This window comes from Ambystoma mexicanum, chromosome 8, assembly GCF_040938575.1.
Source record: "Ambystoma mexicanum isolate Mex_15411 chromosome 8, UKY_AmexF1_1, whole genome shotgun sequence".
Lineage (NCBI taxonomy): Eukaryota > Metazoa > Chordata > Amphibia > Caudata > Ambystomatidae > Ambystoma > Ambystoma mexicanum.
Genome location: NC_090929.1, coordinates 1,084,272,999 through 1,084,299,266, shown reverse-complemented (window position 1 = coordinate 1,084,299,266; position 26,268 = coordinate 1,084,272,999). Strand labels below are relative to the sequence as shown.

The 26,268-nt window shown below is 47.9% G+C and overlaps 1 protein-coding gene across 1 annotated transcript in view; it reads right to left on the bottom strand.

Moving 5' to 3' along the window:
• The window catches only part of ALDH4A1 (aldehyde dehydrogenase 4 family member A1), a 442,959-nt gene that overhangs the window by 279,207 nt on the left and 137,484 nt on the right, over window positions 1-26,268 (bottom strand). Inside the window, exons 5-7 of the mRNA XM_069611079.1 lie at window positions 17,173-17,328; window positions 15,191-15,340; window positions 13,781-13,855 (exon numbers count right to left, since the gene is read on the bottom strand). Coding sequence (XP_069467180.1) covers window positions 13,781-13,855; window positions 15,191-15,340; window positions 17,173-17,328 — 381 coding nt within the window. The remainder of the gene's footprint in view (window positions 1-13,780; window positions 13,856-15,190; window positions 15,341-17,172; window positions 17,329-26,268) is intronic.

The window sequence follows — 26,268 nt, the reverse complement described above, 5'->3', positions numbered from 1 at the left end:
GTTAATGATCTTGTCGAGAGGACAGAAAGCATAGTTGGGGAGACAAAAGAGGGTGCTGGCACAGTAGTCCAGTTTAGAGAAGACAAGAGTGGTTAAGAGATGCTTGGCGGTGTTGAAAGGAAGGAGGTGCCAGATTTTCCTACTATTACGGAGGGTGAAGCGAGCTGCTGTTCCAGTGTTGGAGATGAAAGTCGAGAAGGTATCAGGTCATAGATGATGCTGAGGTTTCTAGCTGAAGAAGAGAGAGTGTCAGGTGGGAACTGGATAGGCAGAGATGAGAGAGCACCTTTGGCAGAGAAGAAGATCACTTCTGTTCTGGTAGAGTTTAACATCAAAGTGCAAAATCATCCAATATTTAATGGCAAAGAGAAAGTTTCAAATTTTGATAGAGCGATCAGAGGAGAGTTCAGGAAAAGAGATGAAGATTTCGGTGTCATCCTTGAAGAGTTGGTACAAGAACCCCAAAAGAGGATATTAGTGCCCCAAGAGCAGAGGTGTAGAGTGCAAATAGGAGCAGACGCACAACAGAGCTTTGTGGAACAGCAACAGTTAGAGGAGTGAGCTGAGAGGTGTTGTTGCTTCAGGAGACAGAACTGGCGATGTGCAAGGTAGGATTCTATCCAGGCAATTGTGCTCAATCGCGAATCCGAAGAAGAAAGAGAGAGTATTAAGGAGATCAGAGTGATCGACTGTGTCAAAGGCAGCAGACAGGTCAAGGAGAATTAGGATAAATGGGTCGAGATAATTTCATTCACATCTGAGACTAACTCCATCTGGAAGTGCCTTAGTTGGAAAAGAAGCGTTTTTAAAGCCAAACGTGTTGCTTTGGTATACATAATGTGTTTTGCTAAATGGCTGGAGTCTAAGATCCTGGCAAAGGGACTAACAAGCAGCCAACGCGGCCTAAGAGGGATGGCTGCCTTGCTAGAGACAGGCACAAAATGTCCAAGAACTTGCCCCATTCCAAGGACTGCCATAAACTGACCTGGTAATGATGCCACTACTAATGATTTCCATAAATCCCTCCATACACATCTATGGCAACCTCTGCCTTTTTCCTATGGTTTGATTAGTGGCCTGATTCTTTTAAGGCAAGTGAACCTTTTTTACTTTACTTCCCTTGCTTAGTTAATCTATTTTAGGGCACTAATAGGTCCCAATAGCTACTAGTGCAGGGCAGACTGTCCCCCATTATGACATTCCTTGTTGTTTTTAAAGCTCCTCAGATCAACTTATAGGGAGGTTCGTCAGAGGTACGCTGTATCCCTTTTTTCTTATTTTTTTTAACATTTCTTTTACTTTCACAATGTGTCCAAGATGGGCTGGTGGCGGAAGATATTTTTCTACTGTGGTTTTAATTTTCCTAGCGTGCACTTATGCATTTTACCATTTTGTGTACCATATACTTGATATGGCTGTGCCATGCGTTTCCCGCCCCTGCCCTTTGGCCATATTGTTCTTTGGCTTTCTTCTTGCCCTTTCAGGTCAGAAACTACCATACAAGGAAAGCCCTTTCATGGGCAAATGCCTGGCAAAGCGGAGGTGTGTGTTCTCAGCCGGATGTGGGGGCCTGGGACTGTCTGGTCCTAGTTCACATCTTGGTCAAAGTATGTCTGTTGCTGTGCAGATGTGGAGGCAGGAGGGTATCCATGATTGGACAGCCCCTGTCAGGTTGAATGGAGCATATCCTTGAAATTGGAGGGTTCGGGGGAGACCCCCTATAGAATTCAGGAAAAAAGGGGGACTACTGCAGCCATTCTTCAGAGCATCGTTGAGGCCAAGACCCCTTTGAAGAGGTGCAAGTCTCTGAAGATGCGAGGTGTATTGTTTCAGCAAACTAGCACTGCCTCCAGCAACGTCCTAGCGGAGCTCTGCTCCTCTGTGATGGTGTCCTGAAGGCCCTTGTCAATGCTTCAACCTCTGTACTGGCAGGAACAGCAAGCCCCGACCCCTGCTCGAGGATCCTGGTCTTGGAAGCCTTCAGAAGTGTCCCAGGATCACCCAAAGGACTGACCAGTGTCCTCTTGGGCCACTTGGCTGCACCGGTTGCCGTTCAGAGTTCAGGCTTGTGACTCTACAGACTCTCAGCTTGTAAGACAAGAGCCATCCTCATACAGTTACTGCTCTCCATAACGGCCAGATTATTTGTGTGCAGCAGGAGAGACAGCTTCTGTCGGTTGAGTGTGGTGAAATTCGCTGCAGCCCACTTTCCTGCCCTGGAGGAAGGAGAGGGTATCCTGACGGCACGGGAATCATGGTGGTCTTAATCTCGTCATGCCTGGGTCATCCAGCTGAGAAGCCACAGTGACTGTCTAGCTAGACCGTGGAACCGCCAACTAGCACGACTCATTCTCGTCTCCAAAACCAACCACTGCACCCATGCTCTCAAGATCGCCTGCAAACAAAATCAACACTTGAAGAAAGTGGTCCCAGTGGATTCAGTAGCACCAGGTTTGGTTTCTCTGAGTGAGGGAGTGGGGGGGAAACTTGTATATCTATTTCCAACCCCCCTCCCACCATAGGTTTGCACAGGCATGAAGTCCTCACCCTACCTATCCTTTGACTGGTCGTGATTGGTGGAGTTCTGAACAAGGATCCCCACCTGGGATTCCCCAATAATGGTGGGATTGGGGGCAGGAACCCTCAAGACTTTACTTACCCTCTTGCTTGCATTTTTATCCCCACCAACTGGCATTGCCAAAACAGGTTTCCTTACTTTCGAAATACTCCTCACTCACTAGAAAGGTTTAACACTGGACCTTGCAGCTTTTAGGGCACTAGACTCCATTTACTTTAGAAGGGAAGGACTTTTAAAGTGCTAGGGGCCTTATTTTATAAGGCAGTGTAATAGTGTTCCTACTGTTTCTCTCTATGCTTACCTTGTATTCTAACTGCTTCTAAACTACTTACCCGTTTTCATTTGCTTTACTACGCAGTTTACTTTTGTTTTGTGCTTGAAACATTCTTAACCATCTTAAAAGTAAAGTAAGTAGACCCCACGATGAATGTATATATGGGCATAGTATGGGTTTCGTGGCAGTTCTTTGCTCTTTTCATTGCAAAGTGTTCAGACCCAATATTGTATTGAATATATAACTTGAATCATTGGAGTGCTCTCTGTGTGTCTCACTGCACCAAAACACCTCCCACATCTTACAACTATAGGACTTATGGCTCACCCGCCTAAGAGAGGCTATCCTTTATTGTCTTTTCCCATTTACTATAATAGGGTGGCCTCTCAGAATCTTCTGCAGGGCTGATTTTGAAAATCCATCATATCAATCCAACCCTCAAGAACTGCCTTCAAATGCCCAGAAACATGCTCTATTGCCAATGATTGCCAACATCTGACCTGGTGCAGGCCCATTGCCTGTTGTTTTTGTTGCTTTCCTCCAATAGACTTCAATGGGGCATCCTACCTTTTTGCTATTTTCTGCTTTATGACATGACTTTTTGGAGGAAAGTAAAGCGTCCCTTGCCTTTTGATCAATCTTATGGGGAAACTCATCAGTCCGTAAGACTATCAGTACTGGGAGACCTTGTCTCCCTTAGTGGAGTTCATATATTTTTTAAACTGCACAACTCACCTTAAAGCAAAGTGCGGTTGGGGTATTTTGTATCCCTAGAACTTTCTTTTGCAACTTTGTTGTTAGCAATGTGTCCAGGATGGGCTTGTGGCAGCAGATATTTTTCTACCATGTTTTTTATTTTTTACTCATGCAGTTTTGCATTTTACAGCATAGTGCAATTTAGAGTACCATATACTCTAAAGTGGATGTGCCACGAGATTTGTGCATGTCCTTTGGCCATTTTGTGCCTTGGCCTTCTTCTGGCCCTCAGGTCTGGAATTGCCATATATGGAAAGTCCTTTCCTGGGCAGAGCCTCTGCTTTCCCGGGCAAAGTGGCGGTCTATATGTGTGGCCGGATGTGGGCAATTGCATTGGCCAGGGGCTGTACATGACTGGACATTTGAATGGCGCAGATCCTTACCATTGGTGGACTTGGGGGCGACTCTGGTCCGAATCCTGGATAAAAGGAGGACTCCTGCACCATTTGATAGATAAACTGCTGGAGCCAAAACCCCTAAGAAGTGCAGCCCAGTAATGAACAGAGAACTACCGTTGTAGCTGACCAGCATTACCTTCAGCCAAGTCCCAGTAAAAGCCCTGGTCCTTTCTCCTGATCTCAAAAAGGCCCTTGGCTGTGCTTCGACCCAAGGGCTGGGAGCAAAAATCTGTCCCGACCCCTGCTCAAGGATCCATGCCCGCTCAGCCTTCGGAAGTGTAACTGGACCACCTGGTGCACTGACCAGCTCTCTGCTGGACTTCCTTGCTTCAGCCTTCACCATTCCAAGTTAAACCTTGGAACTCTGCAGATCTTGAACTTGCCAAAGAAGACTCCTGCCCCTGCAGTTTCAGTCTTCCTGATCAAAGAGAAGCCGTGCAGGGCCTGCTCCTTTGTTCTCGCGACAAGGTTCGCCCATCGTCACCTGACCGTGGTGATCCCCACTGAAACCCGACTTCTTTTTGTCTTGCAGATCTCCATAGGTCGCCTGCGCCATAGAGGTCTTCATCTTGTCGTGCCAAGTGTGTCGAGCTGTTCAGTCTCCAGAACCGTCTCGTCAGAGCTCGGAAGCCAATGACTAGCCCGACCCAATCCCAATCCCAATGCTGAAAGTGACCTCTGCACCTGCAGGCCCTGGACCTCCCTCAACCAGACAAAGCCTAGCAGTAAATCCACCCAGAGGATTCAGGAACCCCCGACATGGTTACTTAAGAAATTGGAGTAAGGTAAGTGAGTTTGCATACCTATTCCTACTCCACCCCCCGCTTCTGCCATAGGGTTGTTTAGGTGTAAGTCCTAACCCTACCTCTCCCTTGCCTTACTAAGATCAATGATGGTCTGTCAAGGATCGCCGCTGGGCTTCCCTGAGTGTTGTAGGAACTTTACTTACCTTTTTATTCTACTTCTGCAACATTTACCTACAACAGTTGCCTTCAGCAACTCTTGTTCGCGAATAACATAGTAAACCCTCCTGCAAGGTGCATATTGTGGGACTGGTGACGTTTGCGCACTCTCCTCCAATTACTAGCAGGGTTGGACTTACCAAGAACAGGGGATGTTAAACTAGGATTCCGTGTGGGTGTTCTGTTTTCAACAATTTACTTAACTGTCTCCAACTGGTTCTAAATTGCAATTGGATCAGTTTCTCAATTGCTGTAATATAAAGTTACCTAAAGTGTTCTTCCCAATCTGCCGCGTGAAAATCACCTTTTCCCCTGCAAGAATCGTAAAATAAAGGCAGAATTTGGATGTCGGAAGGTGGGGCCTACTAGTGTGTGAAATCCCGGAAGAAATAGTTGCAGGAAAGACGCAGCTGTGGTGTCTGAGGAAGAGGGATGGACAACGACACCGACATTCTGTCAGCTAAAGTGAACTATGTGAGCGGGCGGGAGGCCTGTGTTGGAGGGCGGCTCCTTGAGACTTTTGGGGCTGCTGGCTGTGCGGTGAAGTACGGAGTGGGTCGTAGATGGACCGAGAGTGAGCCGGACAGCCGGATCTGGGCAGTGGTGCAGGACCACCACTGCATGAAGTAGTCCCCCTGCGTCCATGGCATAGCTAGAGTTATTGGAAGGGGTAGAGAGGGGTTGAGTCAAATTGCAGCCTTGCACTGGGCCGGATCCATCTGTAACCATCTGTAACCATTGATTGTGCCTCCTCCCACTACAGACCCAACAGATACTGCCAGAGGTGCAACCGAGGCCCCTATAGTGGAGTAAACCCTCGAGGCCATTGGGCGCTGGGTTGCAGGGCGGATACTATGCACATCCTCATACGAAGTGAACCCTAGTACCTCCAGACCAGCAGAGCGGTTTGTGGGGCTGTCCAAACAACTGAGGAAAAACATTTATAGGGCGTCAATCACTGGGGTAACATCATATCTCTCGAACACCTGGTTGGGCTCCCCTCTCATAGAATTTACAGAACCTGGCCCCTGCAGTGCCGCTCCAGATGTGACCCACCTTAAAGTGGGACAAACCTGACCAGCCTACATCACAGGGGCAGGGCGCTGCGATGCTGGATCTACCATTACATTGCAAGTAGCGGGAGCGGGGGGACTGCCTCTCCTTCTGATCATATACAGTGTGTCGACCGCTGATTGCAGATCTACAGTCCCTCATCTTCTCCTATGACAATGCCTGTGTACTGAATGTGACAGCAACCTCCTGAATAAGGGTATAGCACAGAATCTGGGAACCTGGACTGAGTGCACCTGTGGCAGTGCACACGCCTGAGAGGGCCCTGTGAGACAGTGGGTGAGTAAAAAGCTCTCTTCTGACCATACTACAATGACTAGAGGCGCAGGGGGAGGCAAGAAGACCGGGGCTATGGATAAGTTCACAATTGCGAACGCTCGGGGTAACCCAGATCCATCAATGAGTTCGCTAACAGAACAACCACAACCAATACTGGCCCCGCCCTCTGACATCACGTATATGATGGAGGTCATGGCGAAAGGATTCGCGGCCAACCACGAGACATCCGGTGGGATGACATTACGGCAAATGTCGCATCCATGAGAACACAACAAGCCAGGGAGGCTGGACACATAACAGAAGCCGAAACTAGGATCGGAGTGACGGAGGACACTGTGCAAGGCCTCCAGAATACAGTATCCTCATTGGTGAAAGATATGAAAGCCGTAAAGGTCAAATGCGACGACTTGGAATCCCGGTCCAGGAGGAATAACATCAGGATAGTCGGAGTGCCTGAGGATGCTCTATCAGGGGGTATGGAGCAGGCAGTCAAAAATCTACTCAAGGAGCTCTTGGGGTCTCCAGCCCTTTCTCCCTTTTTGCTGTTGAACATGCATTGGGACCTAGACCTAAGCCTGGAGACTTCCCGCATCTGATAATAGCAAAGATACTTGGTTACCGCGACAGAGACCTCCTCCTTCACCTGGCCAGGGTAAAAAAGGAATTGTGGTTGTCTCCCAAACAATCAAGACTCTTCCCGAACTTCTCCATAACAGTCCAAAATGAGCAACGCCAGTTCATCGGAGACAAAGAACTGCTACGCAGCCACAATATTCAATATGCCATGCTGTTTCCAGCCGTCTGAAGTTCCAGTTTCGTGGCAAGCTCTATTTCTTTACGGTCCGGACGAGACGGTTAAATTCATTGAATCACAGATCCCAATTCCAGACAGTCCTGAGCGGCCTGATGACAATCCAGCACCAAATTGAGCACATACTCTGAACTACAGAGAGTAGTATGCGGATTGCCCGGCGAGGCAATGGTAAATGCAACACACCCCGCTAGAACAAGTGATGGGGGGAAAACGGGATATAGTATTATATGTACAAGCTGGTCATAAGGGCAACAGCTTACCCCATAGCAGTTGCTAACAGTTTATGTTATGTTGAGAATAGGGGGGAGGCCAGGTTGGAATAGGCCAAATAGGGGAGTGGGGGGGGGGTTACACTGCTAGGTTGAGGAGCAGTGAGGGTGGGTGGGAGGGGAGTAAAGTGTTCAACTGTTTTAGGACTAAGAGTAAGGCTGGACGCTAATTGCAAAACCGAGCCCAGCAAATCAACAAAAATGGGAAAATGGTTGGCAGCACATGGTTACTGGTAAGTACATGGGTGATACAGACATAGTATGGCAGGGAAGTGGCAGGGAAACCATGGGACACCCCCTAAGAGACGTGATGGAGAATAAACTGATGACTTGGAATCTTAGAGGGATGGGAAATTACACCAAGGCACGTAGAATTATGGCATATGCGCAAAGATACAAGATTAAAATACTCCGCCTACAGGAGACACATGCTATAAGGGGAGCGGAAATTGGTATAGCACCAATATGGGGATCGAACAGATTCTTTACATCCTATTCCTCTCAAGCTAGAGGGGTTATGACCATGATTCATAAAACTGTTAAGTTCACTCTGAACTATATAGACCCGGAGGGTAGATATGTCATACTGCATTGTACAATTGCTGGTGCAAAGTGCTTGTTGTTTAATACATATTTGTCCTAATATTGACACTCTGAATTTTTTGACAATGTGGTATCAATTCTGATGGGATTCATTGGGATTCCGATGGGGTGGCGATATGAACCTGATACTCGACACAGTATGGGACAGAACAGGGGTGGGCCCCTAGACCCCTTTCACGTTCGGCCCGTAGATGCTTTCACATAGGACCTCATTAGAGCTCCGGGGTGTGTGGAGAACGTTGCACGCACAAGTGAGGCAATATACATACTATTCCTCTGTGCATGACAGCTCATCATGGATAGATATGTTCTTAGTGTCAAGCTCCTTGATGGGTATGGTTAAGAACACAGGGATACAGCCCTGCACACTATCTGATCAATCAGCAGTGACGCTATCATTAGTTATGGGGTCGGTACCCGGACCCCGCAGCTCCTGGTGGTTTATGTCTGAGGCACTCTCTGACATTGTGTTTAAGACAGAGTTCCGCTCGGACATCAAAACATTCTTCATATGCAATGAGCCGCATGCCACAGCTGCGGGGGTGAGATGGGAAGCTTTTAAGGTTTATGTCTGTGGCATGTGCATATCCAGGGAAGCAGGTATATTGAAAGAGATCAGAAGAGACCTTCACTGTTCGGAAGTCAAACAAAAAAACCTAGAGCAGGAGTACTCAACATTATCGAGCCCGGATACGCTAGCGCAGATACTGTCCAGGTTGGAACTCTTCGAGGCAAATGCTCTTAGGGAAATACGTTATTTCACACGCCCACAGGCAGCCAGAAGATATGGAGAGGGAGAAAGGCAGGGAAGAACGCTGGCCAGGCTAACCCGATCGGAAGGGGGCCAAGTTTTCTCAAGATTTTATGGCACCTTATATGCGGCAGGCCAACCGCATGATGAACATATTGTACAATCCCTCCTAGAGGGGTTTCCTGTGTCATGCGTGTGCCCTCAGACAAGGGAGGCGCTCGAAACCCTGATCTCCCTGGAAGAGATGGTGAAGTTAATAACAGAACTCCCGAAGGGTAAGGCGCCGGGACCGGATGGTCTCACCCCTGAATTCTATCAAGAACACACAGCGTTGCTCTCCCCACATCTTCTTGAGGTATGGAATGAGTCACTTTGTGGCTCCATCCTTCCCTCCATGCTACGCAATGCCACCATAACAGTCCTCCTAAAGCCTGGGAAACCGAGCAATGAGTGCGGGTCCTACAGACCATTATCACTTATGAAAATAGATACAAAAATCTTTGCTAAAGTACTAGCAAATAGGCTTCTACCTCTTATGCCCTACATGATACACGACGATCAGGGATGCTTCGTCCCCGGCAGATCGACATCTTTGAATATTAGGAGGCTCTTTAATGTGATGGCCAGAATCGATCCTAAGGCGGAGAAAGTGGCAATAACATTAGACGCTCAGAAGGCCTTTGATATGGTCTTGTGGCAATACCTATGGGTGGTCCTGGAAAAGATGGGTTTTGGTTCAGCAAATGATTAGATACATTATATTATTATACATGTGCCCTACAGCTAGCGTATTGGTTAACTCTCACAGATCTCCACCTTTCACCTTGAACTGGGACACCCGACAGGGTAGCCCTCTCTCCCCACTCCTTTTTGCACTGATGATAGAGCTAATGGCCGACATGATTAGATCTCGGCATGCTCACCGAGGTGTCCGCTTGAAAGACCAGCGGAGATAATATCATTGTACGCAGATGATGTGCTGCTGTACATTAGAGACCCTCAGATAAACCTTGACCCGATCCTAAGGGATGTAATCCGGAGAGGGGGCTTTTCTGGGTTAACGATTAATTTTAGTAAGTCAGAAATGTTTCCTCTCACAAAGGGCACCAGACAACCGACGGGTGAGTTCCCACTCCGCTGGTCCCCTGAGAGAATCAGATACCTGGGTGTTCGGATATCCGGGACTAAACCAACGCTATTAGCAGACAACTATGGGGCTATGGAAGCTCATGTTGAAAATAAGCTAACCAGATGGCGATCACTTCCCATCATTATGGCGGGCAGACTACCCTTAGTGAAGATGGTTTTAGTACCACAATTGATATATATATTCGCAAATGTCCCCATCTGACGCGGGTAGCAATATTTTGCAAAATTGCACAGTCTTTGTGCGCAATTCCTGTGGCACGCTGGGGCTGTGCGAAAGAAATGGGCAGATACGACCCTACCCTACGAGAGAGGAGGTTTCACAGCCCCGACCTCGAGCTATATTAGATAGCAGCACAGGCCCAGTACACCTCTTTCTGGTATGGTGACTCCCAACGCCCACCTCATGTTAAACTTGAGCAACCGGCAGCTGGAGACTCCGACCGTAAAACTCTTATTGTGAGATCCACCTATAAAGACTGCACATTTGACCCAAGATCTACCACGTTACTGGCGTGCCGCCAAGGACTATCATCAGTTATTGAGACATCCCCATACTATAGATGGCTCCCTATGTGGAGGTTTCCAGGTCTGGAACCCACTTAAAACCATTGGTAAGGGTTGGGGTATGTATTGTCTCCATCAATTTCAGATTCCGCTGTATACAGTATAAATTGATTAATAGATTGTATTATATCCCCCAAAAGCTCAACCGATTTGCCCGACAGGTACTCCAAACCCACCCCAATGCCAATCTGAAGAGGCTGACCATCTGCACATGTTTTAGTCATGCACCCAGCTCTGGGACTTCTGGAGCAATGTATTACAAGCGTTTCACTGAAACTTTTGGGACTACCATTGAGTGTGCTCCACTGGGTGTACTATTTGGTATATGGAATGACACTACAAACAAAAAATGTTTAGCATTTCTAAATATAACGTGTATTGTAGCCAAGAGATGTATACCCCAGCATTGGAAGCAAACAAACCCGCCTAACATCAAATTGCGTCTGGCAGCACTCGCCTGGATCCAAACATGTGAGGAGGAATACGTGAACTCTTTGCCCCTACCTTCCTGTCCCAAGAAAATTTGGTCTGAGTTTCATACATACCTATCCACCCACTCCGAGGACTGAAATGTAACCTTTCATGCAATCACTATTGTCTCCATAATTGTGCTACTGTTAATGTGAAATAGTGTGATATCTCTGCTTGAATAATTACTCCAACAATGTATTAAATGCGTCTGTATAAGTATTAAGTAATTAATATGCAACCCTTGTACTCTGATATGTTTGCCAATAAATAAAATGTTTTTTTTTAAAAAATATTCTCATCCTGACCAGCTCATGCCTTCAAAGGGACAGTCGTAACATAATGTGGGGAGTGGGGCTTCAGCCCATCGGGAGGCCTGCATTTCCAATCCTCCATGGCTACCTCCTGCTCCAGCCGTTTTCTTTTTATCACTGCTGGCCCCAAACCCCTCTCACGCCCTCACCCTGCAGTCCCCAAGTCCCTCCCACAAGACGTCACCTCGCTCCTCAGCCCCCTCCTCAACACAGCGTACCTATTGCTGCTGTCTTACACATTTCACTCCATCCGCTCCCTGGCGGCTATGGAAACAGGGATAATATCCATTTCCTATTCCCCCAACGTCCATTTTCTTTGTGTTGGTTTAATCATTTTATTATTGCATCAAAATCACGAATAAACAAAGACATTGGGCCTCATTACGAGGTTGTCGGTTTCTGCCGACCTCGTAACACCGTTTCCGCCGCCTGATATCTCTGTGCCACCGGGATATTACAAGTTGTGGCAGGGATGTTGGGCAGAAACTGGAAGTCCCCATTCCCGTGGCGGGAATGGGGTCACGGAAGCACCGGCACCGTTGACAATGGAGCCAGTGCTTCCGTGAAGACAATGCCGGTAGGGGCCAGGATTCCAGGCAGGTCAGACCTGCCAGGGGATCCGTGGCCCCTACCGGCATTGTGGTAGTCTGGCGGTACCCTTATTTTCGGACCGCCAGACTTGTAATGAGGCTCACTGACATCAAGGAGTGCCCAAAACCTAAAGTCCCACAAAATTGGCCTCCAGCAAATAACCTCAACCTCCCCCCGCCCCCATTCGCCCCCCTCCCTTGACCCCCTCCAGCCAAATCCCCCCTCCTCCTACCCATATCCTAATCCCCCAACCCAAAACCCAATACCCAAGAACCCAACAAAAAAGCAGGATAATATAGACAAATATAAAAGCATCATAATCAAAGTTACAGAACTAGTGGTTCCCAGAACGGAGGATAGCACAGGGGCAAAGTGGAAGAAAGACCACGTAGAGGAACAAAGGCTCGAATCCCGGATCCGCTCTTAGAAACCAGACTCAGGTATCAAGCGCGTTATAAAAAAAACAATTAAAATAAAATAAATAAAAGGCCAAGCAGGGGGTACATCTGTCTAGCTAAATACGCCAAAGGGGAGAAATGATAGCCCTCAGAACTCTAGTCTGTGCCCATTGTGGTTTGGGAACTAAGCAAACATGTTCATTTTTGTTTGTAGTTTTTTCTTTATGGGCATCCAGCAAGCGCATGATGCGCAAAGCTGATTTTCCCATGACAAAACAATATATAAAAGCAATACTAACAACCCAGATGTCAGCTTGGGGTGCTAATAACCATAACCATTTCACTCTGGGGTGGACCTTGGTAATAACAGTCTTTAGTCCTTGGTCTGGCAGGCTGTTACCACCAATGCCCACACTAGTCCTCAGTGGTTAATGCTATATTAGTGGCCGGCGTAGGTGTGTCCACGGGATACACGTAACGTGATTGGCTCGTTTCCGAGCCATACCATGGCGTAATCCCGTGGACGCACCTACGTGCCTGCGTTTGTTCCCGGCGGGGGCCGTGGCAGCCCCTTAGCCAATGAAGAGGCTTGAAACGGGGCAATCCCCGCTCCGAGCCTCCCCAAGGCTGGAGGCTACCTACGTCCCGCACCGGGGACTCAGTTAAGTTTTTTATTTTCCTTTCACCCCCCTCCCCTCCAAAATATCCCCTCCCAACGCTAAGGTACTTTCTTTTTTCTTCTTTTCTCGAGCGAACGCGCCGGGAACACTTCTGTTGTACTTTATTTGAATTTATTTTTTCTGTTCCGAAACGTGGCAGCGTTTCAGAACAGAAATAAATGCTATTAGCACCCCGGTCTAATGGGCTGGGGGTACTAATAGCTATAAGCCCCTCGACGGCGGGCCAATACTGCCCACGGTAATGCCCCCGGGGCTTCGTTAAGGCCCTGGCTATGCTCAGGCCTGTAATTACGGCCCAAGGGCATTACCTGGGGCGGTATTGGCCCGCCATCTCGTGGCTTATTACCACATTATAATGTCAATTCCCATACACTTTAAAATAGGTTCCCTTGTGTGTTGGTGCTATATAAAACATCAAATAATATTGGTATATCATTATATGTGTGGGGCAGGGCAGTTCTGCACAACACGACTGCCACGACAAAGCTCGATCTCGGACATTAAAATATGAAGCCACTCCAGTGTAAAAACGTGAACTTTCAAAAGGGAAGCCGTATCCACTAAAACAATACTGGGGAATAAAATAAAAACATATTTGTTTTTGACTGGTGTGTCCCTTTAAAAGTTCTGTCAAATCCAACAACTGAGTTTGTACCATGTTTCCCCACTTCTGAAGGAGTATGACAAGCCATTTCTAATGTATTTAGTCGCAGTGAATCTTTTCGACAACACCAGAAAAACCAAACTGTGTATCTGCCGCATTCCGAGAAGATCTTCTGATTATATGCACATGAAAAATGTTTAATGAAAGATTGTATTGTGCCCAAAACTGAATGGTTATAATGAAAATATTGAACTTACCATCAGAGCTGGAGCTCCGGCAAGGTTCCCGCCAATTGCAGTAAAATTAAAAGGTGAGACTGCTGCTACAAAGCCCTGTGGGGAAGAATGAGAAGGTGGCGTCATGTTGATCCAGTCATCATTAACTAGTCGTGCTCTACATAACATTACAAAGATCAGTTCAATCAATTTAGGCGACAAAATAACTGTTTATCGAGAGTGCCCAGTAAAAAGTGCAAATTACGTTTGAGGCAATATGGTTATGGCTATTGCTGTGTATAGGTTTCCAAAACTTAACACAGTATTCAGTCAGCTGTTTGCATTTGGCCATCAAATGGATGGTATAAGCTTCTGGTAGGCAGCGTTTTGGTTGCTGCTAAAGTTTGGAAGGAATTTTGTAGTTAGTTTACAACAAACAATATATGCCTTCTAGGCTTTCCATTAATTATGCTACTGAGTGTGCATTTCCATACCTTCCACCAATTATTTCCGAAATGTCCTCCCTCAGTATCTGCCCCTATTTCCATTTCACCTCCTCTAGCTTATCTGTTTAATTTGTACCAGTAAATCGTATTAAATGGAAGTCGTTTTCTTTGTTGTTACCTGTGTGTACGAAAAGGTCAGTAGCATGTGGGAGAAAAAAATTATCAGAATCAGCACTAATTATTTTATGACTATGCGTGAGTCCTGATAAGATTTAAGCAGTGTTATAGTAATAGACTACTTTATCAACGTATAACTAACACTATCACTGCTTGTTGCAAGATAACTAAGCATTATATTGCCAGGTGAACAGGTAAAAGCAGAGTCACTAAAAATGTTCACCAGGGAAGGATTTCTTTGAAGAGTTAAAAAAAACAATGTTTTTGCAGAACTGTACATTGTTTGGCAATAACTGTATGTAACATTTTAACTGTTAGACATTTACTGTTAAATCATTTTGGATCTGCAAACACATTTGAATGTCGAACTGGAAGATATGCTGAATCATTGAAACATCCTTTTTCTCTGCAGTGCAATAAAGAGGCACAGTAATATTGTTGAATGTTGAGACAAGCGAGTTCCTCTTTGTTTCATCTGGGTATCAATTGTTGATGGAACATCCTGCACCTTTTTGATTCACTACTTGCAAAGAGTTTATGTACAAGCTTAGTTATTTCTCAGTGTCAAACAATTGGCTCACTTACTATTTAGTGAGTGTAGAGACTGCCTTGTTCAGTGCCAATCATCAGTCTCACTTCCTGCCCAGTGGCAAAGGCCAACTCCCTAATTCAGTGCCACACGATCATTTCAAGTCAGGCATTTATTTTCAAAAGCTGGAAATCGTGTTCTCATCAGAATCAGTAGAAAGATTCCTTCAAACAATCCTCCCTAGGATCCATTCCAACATGTTTCACCCCCTCATCATCATTGTACCGAGCAGCAGCTTACCTCCAGACCCCGATAAACCATTGTGTTGGTACTGATGGGCACGCTGATTGGCTGACTGTGCTGCAGGTCCATAGCATACTTAACATTGAAGCGGAAGAAGTCGATTAGCTCTGCAGCAGCATCAATTTCTGCCTGGATCACAGTTTTTCCCTAAAGTAAGAAACATACCTTTAGATCGGGTTGTGCATATTTTATACACCACCAACAACACTACACGATGCACAACAATGACTAAAAGGTTTTGTATAGCGCCTGTTAAGACGCCACATACTTTCTAAGCAGATGCAGATGGCCCTGTTTGGAAACTGATATTTCCTGGCATGCCAGTGTTACGGTAAGGCCAGGTCGGGGATAAGCATGACACTGGGTGAATCATTCCGAGGAGCTCCTGCTGGCAAATCTCAAAATGTCCCCATATGACAGTAATCATATGCGGATACAGGGTTCTATGTCCAAATACTGGAACAAATAGGTTTATTTATCAAAACAAACATAATTTTAAAAACAATGCTGTTTACATTACAAGGGAAGACCATTCATAATTCCCCTACTGCCACTCAAACCTAACTCCTGCCCACAACAATCACCATAATTGCCAAGATTTAATACATTACCAAAATACCAAAAAGTGTGTGGCAGGCAGTTTTGAGGCATACATTCAATTGCACATAACCTATGCAAGACTATTTGAAAGCGGATATTATCCAGCTCACGTGAGCTCGGGCTGAACTTTATTTACAGTTCTCTTGCTTAATTGCACATCTTTTTGCACTAACAATCTTTGGACAGCCTAACATCAATCTGTATTTTATTTACAACAGATTGATGTTTTTGTAATGTGATATGTTCCTTTTGATAATATGATTGAATATGAAACCTTTAATTAAAGTTATGACTAATGAAAATACTGTAGAAGTGACCGAGCAGAGATATCCACCATTGTATGTTATGTTAGGTTTACCACAGGCAGGGAAAAAAGGCACACTGGGTAGGTCAGCATGTCACAGCAGGTTTTAGGGTAGGGCATAGGGGGAACACATATTCTACCAGCAACCGGTTTTGTAATCCACACTCATAAAAAGAGTATTGGAAAGGTAGGTGTGGATAAGTCTGGCTGGGAATGCTATTGTTTTTAAATGCAGAACACATATAAATAAGACAAATTCACTTTAAAGAAGACAAAACACATTATGCTTGGATGGATTATTTTTATCTAGAATAAAAATCAAAAATAGATTTGAAAAAAGTTTTATTAGCACCCAGTTATATGTGGTGTTCTTTTTATTTGCTAAATGTGCGATTTCTGCACACCCCTCTAGACAGGAATTCCGTAAAAAGGTCTTCTTAACAGAAAAATAGATAAATGCACAGTATATATGATCTATAGCGCAGCAGCATGCAGGGGGAATGAGCAGACTTTATGGGCCTGGCAATGTTTCTCTGCCATTAATATCTGGGAATCTATCAATGCTTTCCCTCTCTCTTAAGGGGTGGGACTCCCATAAGCCTTTCAAGTGCTGCCCCAAAAGAAGAAAATTACATATATTTTGATACAGCCTACCCTGTCTCACACTTCCTTCAAGAACCCCCTGCGTATAGCCACCGTACAGTATCTTCCACAATATAGTAGTCCATTGTGCCCTCTTTTGGCATTGGTGGCTTGATGTCAGTTATCACATATGGTTTGCACTCATGTTCACTTGTCCACATTTAGCTATTCTTGCACTGAACATGTTCTTGTTACACATGGAGACTAAACCTTGTGTCTTTGAACAATCCAAACATTCTCTCCAAAGCAGAATCAGACTACACAAAGATACGCTATGTCGCGCCGGCTCAGCGTGCACACTTTTGGGCCAGTTGCTGGTATATGCAATAGTATTTTCTTGTCCACCCCTTGTCCCAATCTCGTCTGCCATGGAAACTTTCTATTTAATCAGTTAGAACGTACTAATATTCAATGTGATGCTCATGTGACCTACCTGTCCGATCATGGTCTTGGCCAATACTTCAGCTCGCCGTGGACCGCTCAGGATGTCAGCCGCTTTCAGGAATATCTGTGCACGGTCCTGGATGGGCCTCAGGTCCCACTCCTTTCGGGCGGCCACTGCAGCACCAATTGCCTTGTTCAGTAAATCCTGAAAGATGATTATGATTGACAGCATTTATTTTGTATTTATTGTCATCATTTATTTATTTTACATTTCTAGGAGGCACAGAGCAGATGCCAGTAAACGTCAGAGAACTGAAAAGCAAAAGACGGAACATAAAAACATAATATAGTCACAGAATATGTAACAGAGGAGCACAACAACTTAATGTTCAGTGAAGGCGATAACACCAAGGGGCGCAGGCAAGATGGCAGCCTGACCTTCATCCTCTGCACGACTTGGCTTTTCTCTCCAGAATGTCTGTTGTGTTTGAGCTCACATGTTGATAAAAAGTTGAGGGAGCAGCCCCCATGCCTAGCTGGACCGAAATTGGAAGAAGTGGGAAAACTGACACTTGGTAGAGAACTCCACACACGAGGCTCGGCAGTAGAGAGAGAGAGATCAGCCAGTAATACGTGTGTGAAGTCAGTGCTAGTGGCTCAGGGCCATCCACGGCTTTCAACGAAGCAGAGTGTTGGGTTGGCCCTGTCCAGACGTAGCAGAGTGTTGATCATGGGGTATGTTGGTTTGTCCCATGTGGTAAAGCACTGAAGCCCTCAGAGAGGTGCACCTCTAGACTGGTGTGGTGGCTGGATGATGCCAATTCAAGGAGATCCTGAGTGGTATGTAGTTATGTTACCGAAATGTCTTTACCGAAAAATGTTTTACTGAATTTCCTTTAAGGTATTTTCATAAAATAGATGGGGGTGAGGTAAAGGGGCAAATAGGGTACAGGGGTAGTTGGGGTGGGGTTAAACTAGAAATAAATTGAGGTTTTGGGGGGCCCTCCCAAAAACAAAAAATACAGCATTTCGGTAACATCACATGGAACCATCCTGAGTGTCAGGAAAGCAGCAGCAGGAGGCTAGGAGAAGTGCCCGGGTCCAGGTGATTCCTGGACTATCGCTAGTGGCAGATAGATATACCAGGGCTGGTGGAGTGGAGAAGCTGGCAGGGTGAGCACAGGAGCAGGGTTCTGGTGTCCTGTGTCGTTTGAGTATGTGGTGGGGGCCCACATTTGGGGGAATTTTCCACTGTGACTGTAGATACGTTATGAGGTGCTGGATGACTGTAGGAGAGTACGGAGGGAGGCGCAGCACCTCAAGGAGCACGGATGAACCATAGTAGGAAATCAACTTTTCTCGTTTTGCAAGAACATTTTGGAGCAGCATGTCCAACCTCTCAGCCTCCTTTCGATCTGTGATCAATATATGTGCAAGGCAGAGGAAGCAGGCTGGGAGTCGGGTCAGTGGGAGTGGGGGGGCGCAAATTACAAAATGTCGCAAAATGTAGGCCCAAGTACCTTTATTGTGAAGAACAAGTTACTTTCTTACCTGGTAACGTTCTTTCGATGGGATGGTCCGACGACGTATTCCATATCTATGACATGTAATCACCACAGCTGTGCTGCTTCGGAAACTTTTTTCGGCGTCTGCGTCCTGCGTCGATGACGTTGATGCGCCGTCGTCGAGGGCCTCCTCCGACGTCCGACGTCATCCGATGTGATAAGTAGGACGCACGACGCCCGTAGCCTCAGTTGTAGTTTTTTCCCCCAGAACGTGTGACACTAGTCAACTGCCAGTCAGACACAAAGCCTTGCGGAACGTAAGCTGCAATCGCAAAAGAAATTCTGCAGCGGGGAAGGCAGGGCGGGAGCGATATGGAATACGTCGTCGGACCATCCCATCGAAAGAACGTTACCAGGTAAGAAAGTAACTTGTTCTTCGAGGGGATTGGGTCCTCCGACGTATTCCATATCTATGACAGACTCCCAAAGCAGTACCAGAGCAAGGAGGAGGGAAAGAATTTAGAATCAAGATTTAGAATAGCCAATCAAATAGCAGAGCAAAGGACCGCCTTGCCAAAGGCCAGATCCTGTGCTCGGATGGAATCGAGGGAATAGTGACGTACAAATGTATGTACTGAAGCCCAGGTGGCTGCATCACAGATGTTGCGAATAGGAACACCCCTCTGCAGGGCAGTAGACGCAGCCATACCCCTGGTAGAATGGGCCCGCAAGCCAGCCGGTGGGTCCTTACCCGCCAAGCGGTAACACTCCGAGATGGCCAAAATAATCCAGCGAGACAAAGTCTGTTTCGTCACAGCTTGCCCCAAACGCTTTCCAGCGTAACCAATAAAGAGTTGATCGTCCACTCTGACCCGGGACATGCGTGAAACATAAAAGCTTAAAGCTCTCCTAGGATCAAGCCTATGGAGCCTCTCCTCTTCCTTACTAGGATGCGGAGGAGGATAGAATGCCGGAAGAACAACCTTCTGGGCCAAATGAAATTCCGTCACTACCTTCGGAAGAAAAGAAGGACGAACTCTAAGGACAACCCTGTCCTTGTGAAAAACAGTGAAGGGAGGCTTAACTGAAAGTGCCTGTAACTCACCCACTCTGCGAGCGGAAGTAACCGCAACTAAAAACACAGTTTTCAGAGTTAACAGCCTCAAAGGGCAAGAATGTAAAGGCTCAAACGGAGCACCCATAAGAAACTTAAGAACAAGATTTAAATCCCAACCGGGCACCAGGAAAGGTGACGGAGGGAACACATTAGTGAGCCCTTTCAGAAACTGTGAAATCAAAGGGATTTTAAAGTAAGAACACTCTTCAGACGAGCGCTTAAATATGGACAGCGCCGCCAGATAACCTTTAACGGTACCCACTTGCAAGCCCCTGTGGGCCAAAGAAAGTAAAAAGGACAGAACCATGGGGATGTCACATGCAAAAGGATCCACATTCCGAACTCTGCACCAGTCGCAGAACTTACGCCAACGGCAACGGTACAGAGACTTTGTTGCTGGCCTTCGGGCCGAAAGCAACACCTCCATCACGTCCTCAGGGAGGTCCCAATCCTTATACCTCAACCTTTCAGAAGCCAAGCGTGAAGGTTGAGGGATCTGACCTCTGGATGGAGAACCAGACCCCCTTCCCGTGAGAGCAGATCGTCTCGGTAGGGAAGACGACGTGGAGGGCAGATGGATAAGTCGAGAAGGTCCGGGTACCACGTCCTCCGAGCCCACGCCGGGGCAATGAGGGTCATCCGGGAACCGAACTTCCGTAACCTCCGCAGCACTTGCGGGATGACGGGGACTGGAGGAAACGCGTACAGCAGCGGGAATGACCACTCCACCACGAACGCGTCTCCTAAGGCTCCTTTTGGAGGAAATTCCCGCGAGCAAAACCTTTCGCACTTCCGGTTGACACTGGAGGCGAAGAGATCCACTTGAGGGGTCCCCCAAAGGGCGAAGATCTCCAGGAGAATCTCCTGAGCCACCTCCCACTCGTGAGAGATTGCGCTCTGCCTGCTCAGAGCGTCCGCCGTCACGTTCTCGTCTCCGGCCAGATGAACTGCCGAGATTGAAACTTCCTGCTGGATGGCCCAGAACTCGAGCTGCATCGCCTCCCTGCACAGAGGAAGTGACCCTGCCCCCCCTTTTTTGTTGAGGTAGTGCATGGCCACTGTATTGTCCTTCAGGATCAGGACACTCTTTCCTCGCACAGTCGGCAGAAAAGCCTTCAGGGCTAGCCTGATGGCCCTCAGCTCCAAAAGATTGATATGGAGTCTGGACTCCGACGGAGACCAACGACCGCTGACTGTCAGCCCGTTGGCATGAGCTCCCCATCCCGTGAGGGATGCATCCGTCACGATCGTCACCTCCGGCCAGGGAAGCCAAAATGGAGCCCCCCTCATCAAGTTGCCTTCGACGGCCCACCACAGAAGATCCCGGGCGACCGAGGGCGGCACCCGAACCGGGTCCGACATCCTGCCGGAGGACTGCGACCATTGCGTCTTGAGTGCCCACTGCAAAGATCTCATCCGCAGGCGAGCCTCTGGCACCAGAAGAATGCAGGATGCCATGAGGCCGAGCAACCTCAAGAACTCGAACGCAGGGAGCGTCTGGGCATGCTGAAACTTGTGCACCATCTGCTGAACGTGAAGAGCCCTCACCTGGGGAGGAAAACAGTGCCCCAGGGAAGTGTCGAGCACTGCTCCAATGTACTGGAGCCGCTGTGTTGGCGTCAAATGGGACTTCTTTAAATTGAGGGAGAAGCCCAGCCTGTGAAGGGAGCGGCAGGTGACGGACAGATGATCCAGGACTTGCTCGGGAGAGCTCCCCCTGATCAACCAATCGTCCAGGTAGGGGTAGACGTGAATCCCCCCTTGCCTGAGATGCGCTGCCACCACCACCATGAGCTTGGTGAAAACCCTCGGGGCGGAGGTCAATCCGAACGGCAGGACCCGAAACTGAAAGTGCGAGTCGCCAACCGCGAACCTCAGGTACTTCTTGTGCTTGGGATGGATCGGCACATGGAAGTAAGCATCCTTGAGGTCGAGTGACACCAACCAGTCCTGAAGCTGAAGGGCCTGGAGGACTTGAGAGAGAGTAACCATCTTGAACTTGTCCTTCCTGAGGAGTTTGTTCAAACCGCGCAAGTCCATAATGGGTCTCAATCCCCCGTCTTTCTTCGAAATCAAAAAATAAGGGGAATACCATCCCCTGCTCCTCTCCGCTACAGGCACCACTTCTATGGTGCCTTTCTCCAGCAGGGCTTGAATTTCCTGCGCAAGGAGCGGATCCGGACTCTGCAAAGAGAGGTTCCCCGGTGGATTGTCGCGAGGCCTGTGCCGAAAGGGAAGACAGTAGCCGTGGGTTATGATCTCCAGAACCCACACATCTGAAGTAATGGCGTGCCACTCTACAAGATGCTGCGCTAGCCTTCCCCCAACCGGCGAACCATGGGACATGGCCTCATGACTGAGTGGGAGCGGCTGCGGCGTTACCTGAGGGCAAAGAGGCAACTGCCCGAGCGGCCTTGGCACCACGGGTACCCTGTCGTCCACCTCTGGTACCCCTGCGGTGGCCTCTTTGACTGCCAGCTCCTCTCGCTTTACTGAAGGATGAGTAATAGCGAAAGGAACCACCCCTCCACTGCTGTCCCCTAGGACGAAAAGGCAGAGGTTGGCGAACTGCAGCGCCCAACGACTTCGCTGCAGCTTTTGAGGTCTGCAATCTCTCAAGGCTCTCGTCAGCCTTGCTGCCAAAAAGGTGTTCACCGTCAAAGGGCATGTTGAGGAGCCGGGACTGCACATCAGGAGCAAATCCCGACTTCCGCAACCACGCAAACCTGCGTATCACGGTGCTCGCCGCCATGGACCTACTGACGCATTTAGCTAAATCCAAACCCGACTGAACGGATTCACACATGGCATCCTTACCATCCTGGACCATAGCAAGGAAACCATCCCGTTCGTCCCCTTCGGGAATATGTTCAGCCGCCAACGCAACACAGTTCCACAGAGTGTGTGTGAAACGAGACAAGGCACAAATGGAGTTGGCCGCCTGAAGCGCCATACCACCAGAAGAAAACACTTTCTTCGCCCAGCCATCAAAACGTTTGTCGTCCCTATCAGGAGGGATGGTAGGGTACGACGCCTGCTTTGCCGGGGCCGTGGCCGCCTGCACCACCAAACTCTCCGGAGTGGGGTGCCTGGTCAAGTAGCAGGGGTCGCTACTGGCTGGACGGTATTTTCGCGACAAGGATCTGCCCACCGCCGGGAGACTCTCAGGAGCAGTCCAAGCCACCACCACCCTTCTCTGTAAAGCCATATGGAACGGCAGTACCGGGTCAGTTGGGGGACCAACATCAAGGATGTCCGTCAGATCATCCTGCACAAACTCCCCTGGGGGAGCAGACCATCCCAAGTACTCAGAAACCCTAGCCATAAGGCGCCGGTACGAGGAATCGGCATGAGAGCCAGGCTCAGGCCTACCAAACTCCACCTCCGGAGAGGTGTCCAGTCCACTGGCATCATGCAGTGACTGTCTCAATTCGTCAAACTGACTATGGCCCGAGACAATTTCATCTGGAACCCGACTAGGAACCAGGCCATCAGAATCCTCATCCGCCTCCGAAATATAGTCCAGGTGGCGAAAAGAAGGCACCCGAGAGTGCTTGCTCTTAACCAGAGCCTTCCTAGGGGGTACTCCCGTGCCACGGGGTACCTCCGACACGAAAGGCGTCGACGGCGTCGAGCGAATCGGCGCTGGCGCCGAGAGGATCGGCGTCGACGTCGAGGAAATCGGCGTCGACGTCAGATGCAGCGCCTCCAGAATCGGCGGCGTCGACACAGCCCTCGAGGCCGGAGCCCCGAGCGTGTCCCTCGATGACCTGAGCGTCGACGGCATCGACGACTTCCTCGGAGCCAGAGCCTCGAGAAAGCCTGTCGACGCCCTCGACGCCACAGACGTCGATGCCTTCTTCGAAGACCTCACAGGTGCACACGGTCTCGAACGCGTCGAGGACCGGGACCTGGAACGGGTACGTCGAGAACGAGTCCCCTTGTCCGAACGGGACCTCTCCCGTGACTCGTGCCGACCACTCTTGCGAGCGGTGTCTCTCGACCTCACACGACCGACCCCACTCGGGGGCGCGGACGGCTGAGTACCCTGCGACTCAAGAATCGCCAGCATCTTCTTCCCGAAGGAAGCCCATTCCTCCGGCGTCGCACGGCTGGAGGGGTAAGCGACGTGCCGGGCAGAGCCCTCCGAAGAGGACCTGGAAGACGACCGGTGTCGGCGCTTCCGAGAATGCCTCGAAGAGGCTGAGGAGTGGCGAGACCGACTCCTAGAAGGAGACCCACGAGACTTACGACGATGACACGGAGAGTCACCCCTCGAATCATCCGTCGAAAGCCCCGCAGACTTCAACTTCCGGGGCTTGGACACCCGACCTACCGACAACTTCTTCTTACGTTCGCGTAAGGCTTTGGACGTGAGCGACTGGCAGTGGATACAGTCATCCGTGTCGTGGGCCTCCCCGAGGCACCAGAGGCAGGCGTCGTGCGAGTCCGTCACCGACATCTTGGACCCACACTCCCCGCACTTCTTGAAACCCGGACGCGGGGTCGAAGACGAAGTAGACATCTTCTGAAGGATTTTCACAAACGAACAGGTTCGAAGAACCGAGAAGAACAGAACTCCAAAGAGTTGAGGCGTTTAAACCGAGAAACACGAAGCAACACGTTCGCGGAAAAAACGGAACTGAGGCTACGGGCGTCATGCGTCCTACTTATCACATCGGATGACGTCGGACGTCGGAGGAGGCCCTCGACGACGGCGCATCGACGTCATCGACGCAGGACGCAGACGCCGAAAAAAGTTTCCGAAGCAGCACAGCTGTGGTGATTACATGTCATAGATATGGAATACGTCGGAGGACCCAATCCCCTCGAAATGCCATTACTACAGACTACAATTTGAGGTAACAATATTATTATTACTACAAAAATCTGAGGTTCTTGAAAAGATTAAGAAAACACAGGAGATTGAGTATAAAGGATGCAGGGCTAGGATCCTACAAGAGCGCTCAGCACTAACCTTGATAAAGCGAAAGGAGTGTAAATCCCTCACATCATGGTTGACAGATCATAACATGCAATACTCATACTTCTCATTGATGTTCGAATGCAGAGGGGAGTACTATAGAATTACAAGACGAGAAAAATCAGAGCTGGCCTTACATCATCTCAGGGAGCAGTATGGTAACGTGACAGCGAAAACAGTACTGAGCTGGGAACAAAGAGGCAAACTTACTAGCACAACAAAGTTCTGTAAACATTTTCTTTGGCAGACTCTTATTTGTTATGTGATCAATACAGGTTTTGAATTTCTGATGTGTTTAGTAGGGCGTGGTGTGGGTCTGAGTAGGAGTTTTCTCTGGTGGCCCTAACTAGTTAGGGCATATCTGTATTTGACTGGACTATGGAAGAGGTGGTGGGCGAGGGAAAAGTGGTAGCTTATTTGTCCTCAGGATTTCTTCTTTTTCTTGCCTTGTTGGGCCTCAGGGTTGGAGATTTCATTGTGGTTTTGCCCGGGTTATCTTTACATGAATGAGTGGGTGCAAAATCGAGGATGGTTGTGAAAGGGGCAGCCAGGCGAAGGTGGTTATCTGGTTTAAGGAGTGATGGACTGAAGGTGGCCACATTCAATGTCATGGGTATTAGTGTGGTGGTTAGGGTTTTTGTGAGGCAAAAACCTGATGTAATGCTAATTCAAGAAACCCAATATAGAATTCTCTGTCTAACATACCTCAACACTAAATCCAATTTGGACTGCACCCCTAAAGAAATTAAAAGTTTGGAAGTCAAGGAAAAAGCTGGTTGTGGATGAATGGCTGAGTGATGTCCGTACTTTGTCTGATTACAAGAGAATTATGTTAGCGAAACAGAAGAGGGAGGAGCATTACCTTAGAACTTGGGGTTCCTTCAATGACTTATACAGTTGAGGTTTACTGATTGCATGCTTCATTCTTTGACTGGGATAGATGGAGGTTATTATTTTCGTACTAGATGTTGTGTTTTGTATTTGTTGGTGTTGTATTGTCTTTTGTCTTGAGATGTTTGGTTTTCTCCTATAAGATAGGGATTTGTGGTAGTGTGTTTGGGTTTTAAATTTTGGATTTAAGTTTGGTTAGGTTCAGTCAATTGTTATTATAAGTATTATACAAATTGAATGCATATCTCTGGTGTAATGGATATGTACATGTAACTTTTCTCTTGTATGTTTTATTATCAAAATGATAGAGAAAATGTTTAAAGAAAAAATAAAACAATAATAAGAAACCAAATATAGAAGCGGAGAGGAATACTAGATCAGATGAGGTCAGGTTAAACAGTTTTACTGGAAAAGTAAAGAGTGGGGAGCTTGGGATATTGTTACAGAAATATTACAGTTTGATATTTTTCAGTGAAGAACGTCAAGAGAGCCATGTTGTTAAAGATAAAAGGGAAGTTGGGAGATATGGTTTTGATGTTGGGGGTGGTCTGTGGTCCAAATCAGGGGCAGGCGGCCTACTGGATTGACAGGATACTGAGATGGAGATGGAAAGAGGGCCTTTTTGTATGTGAGGGTTCCCTTGACAGG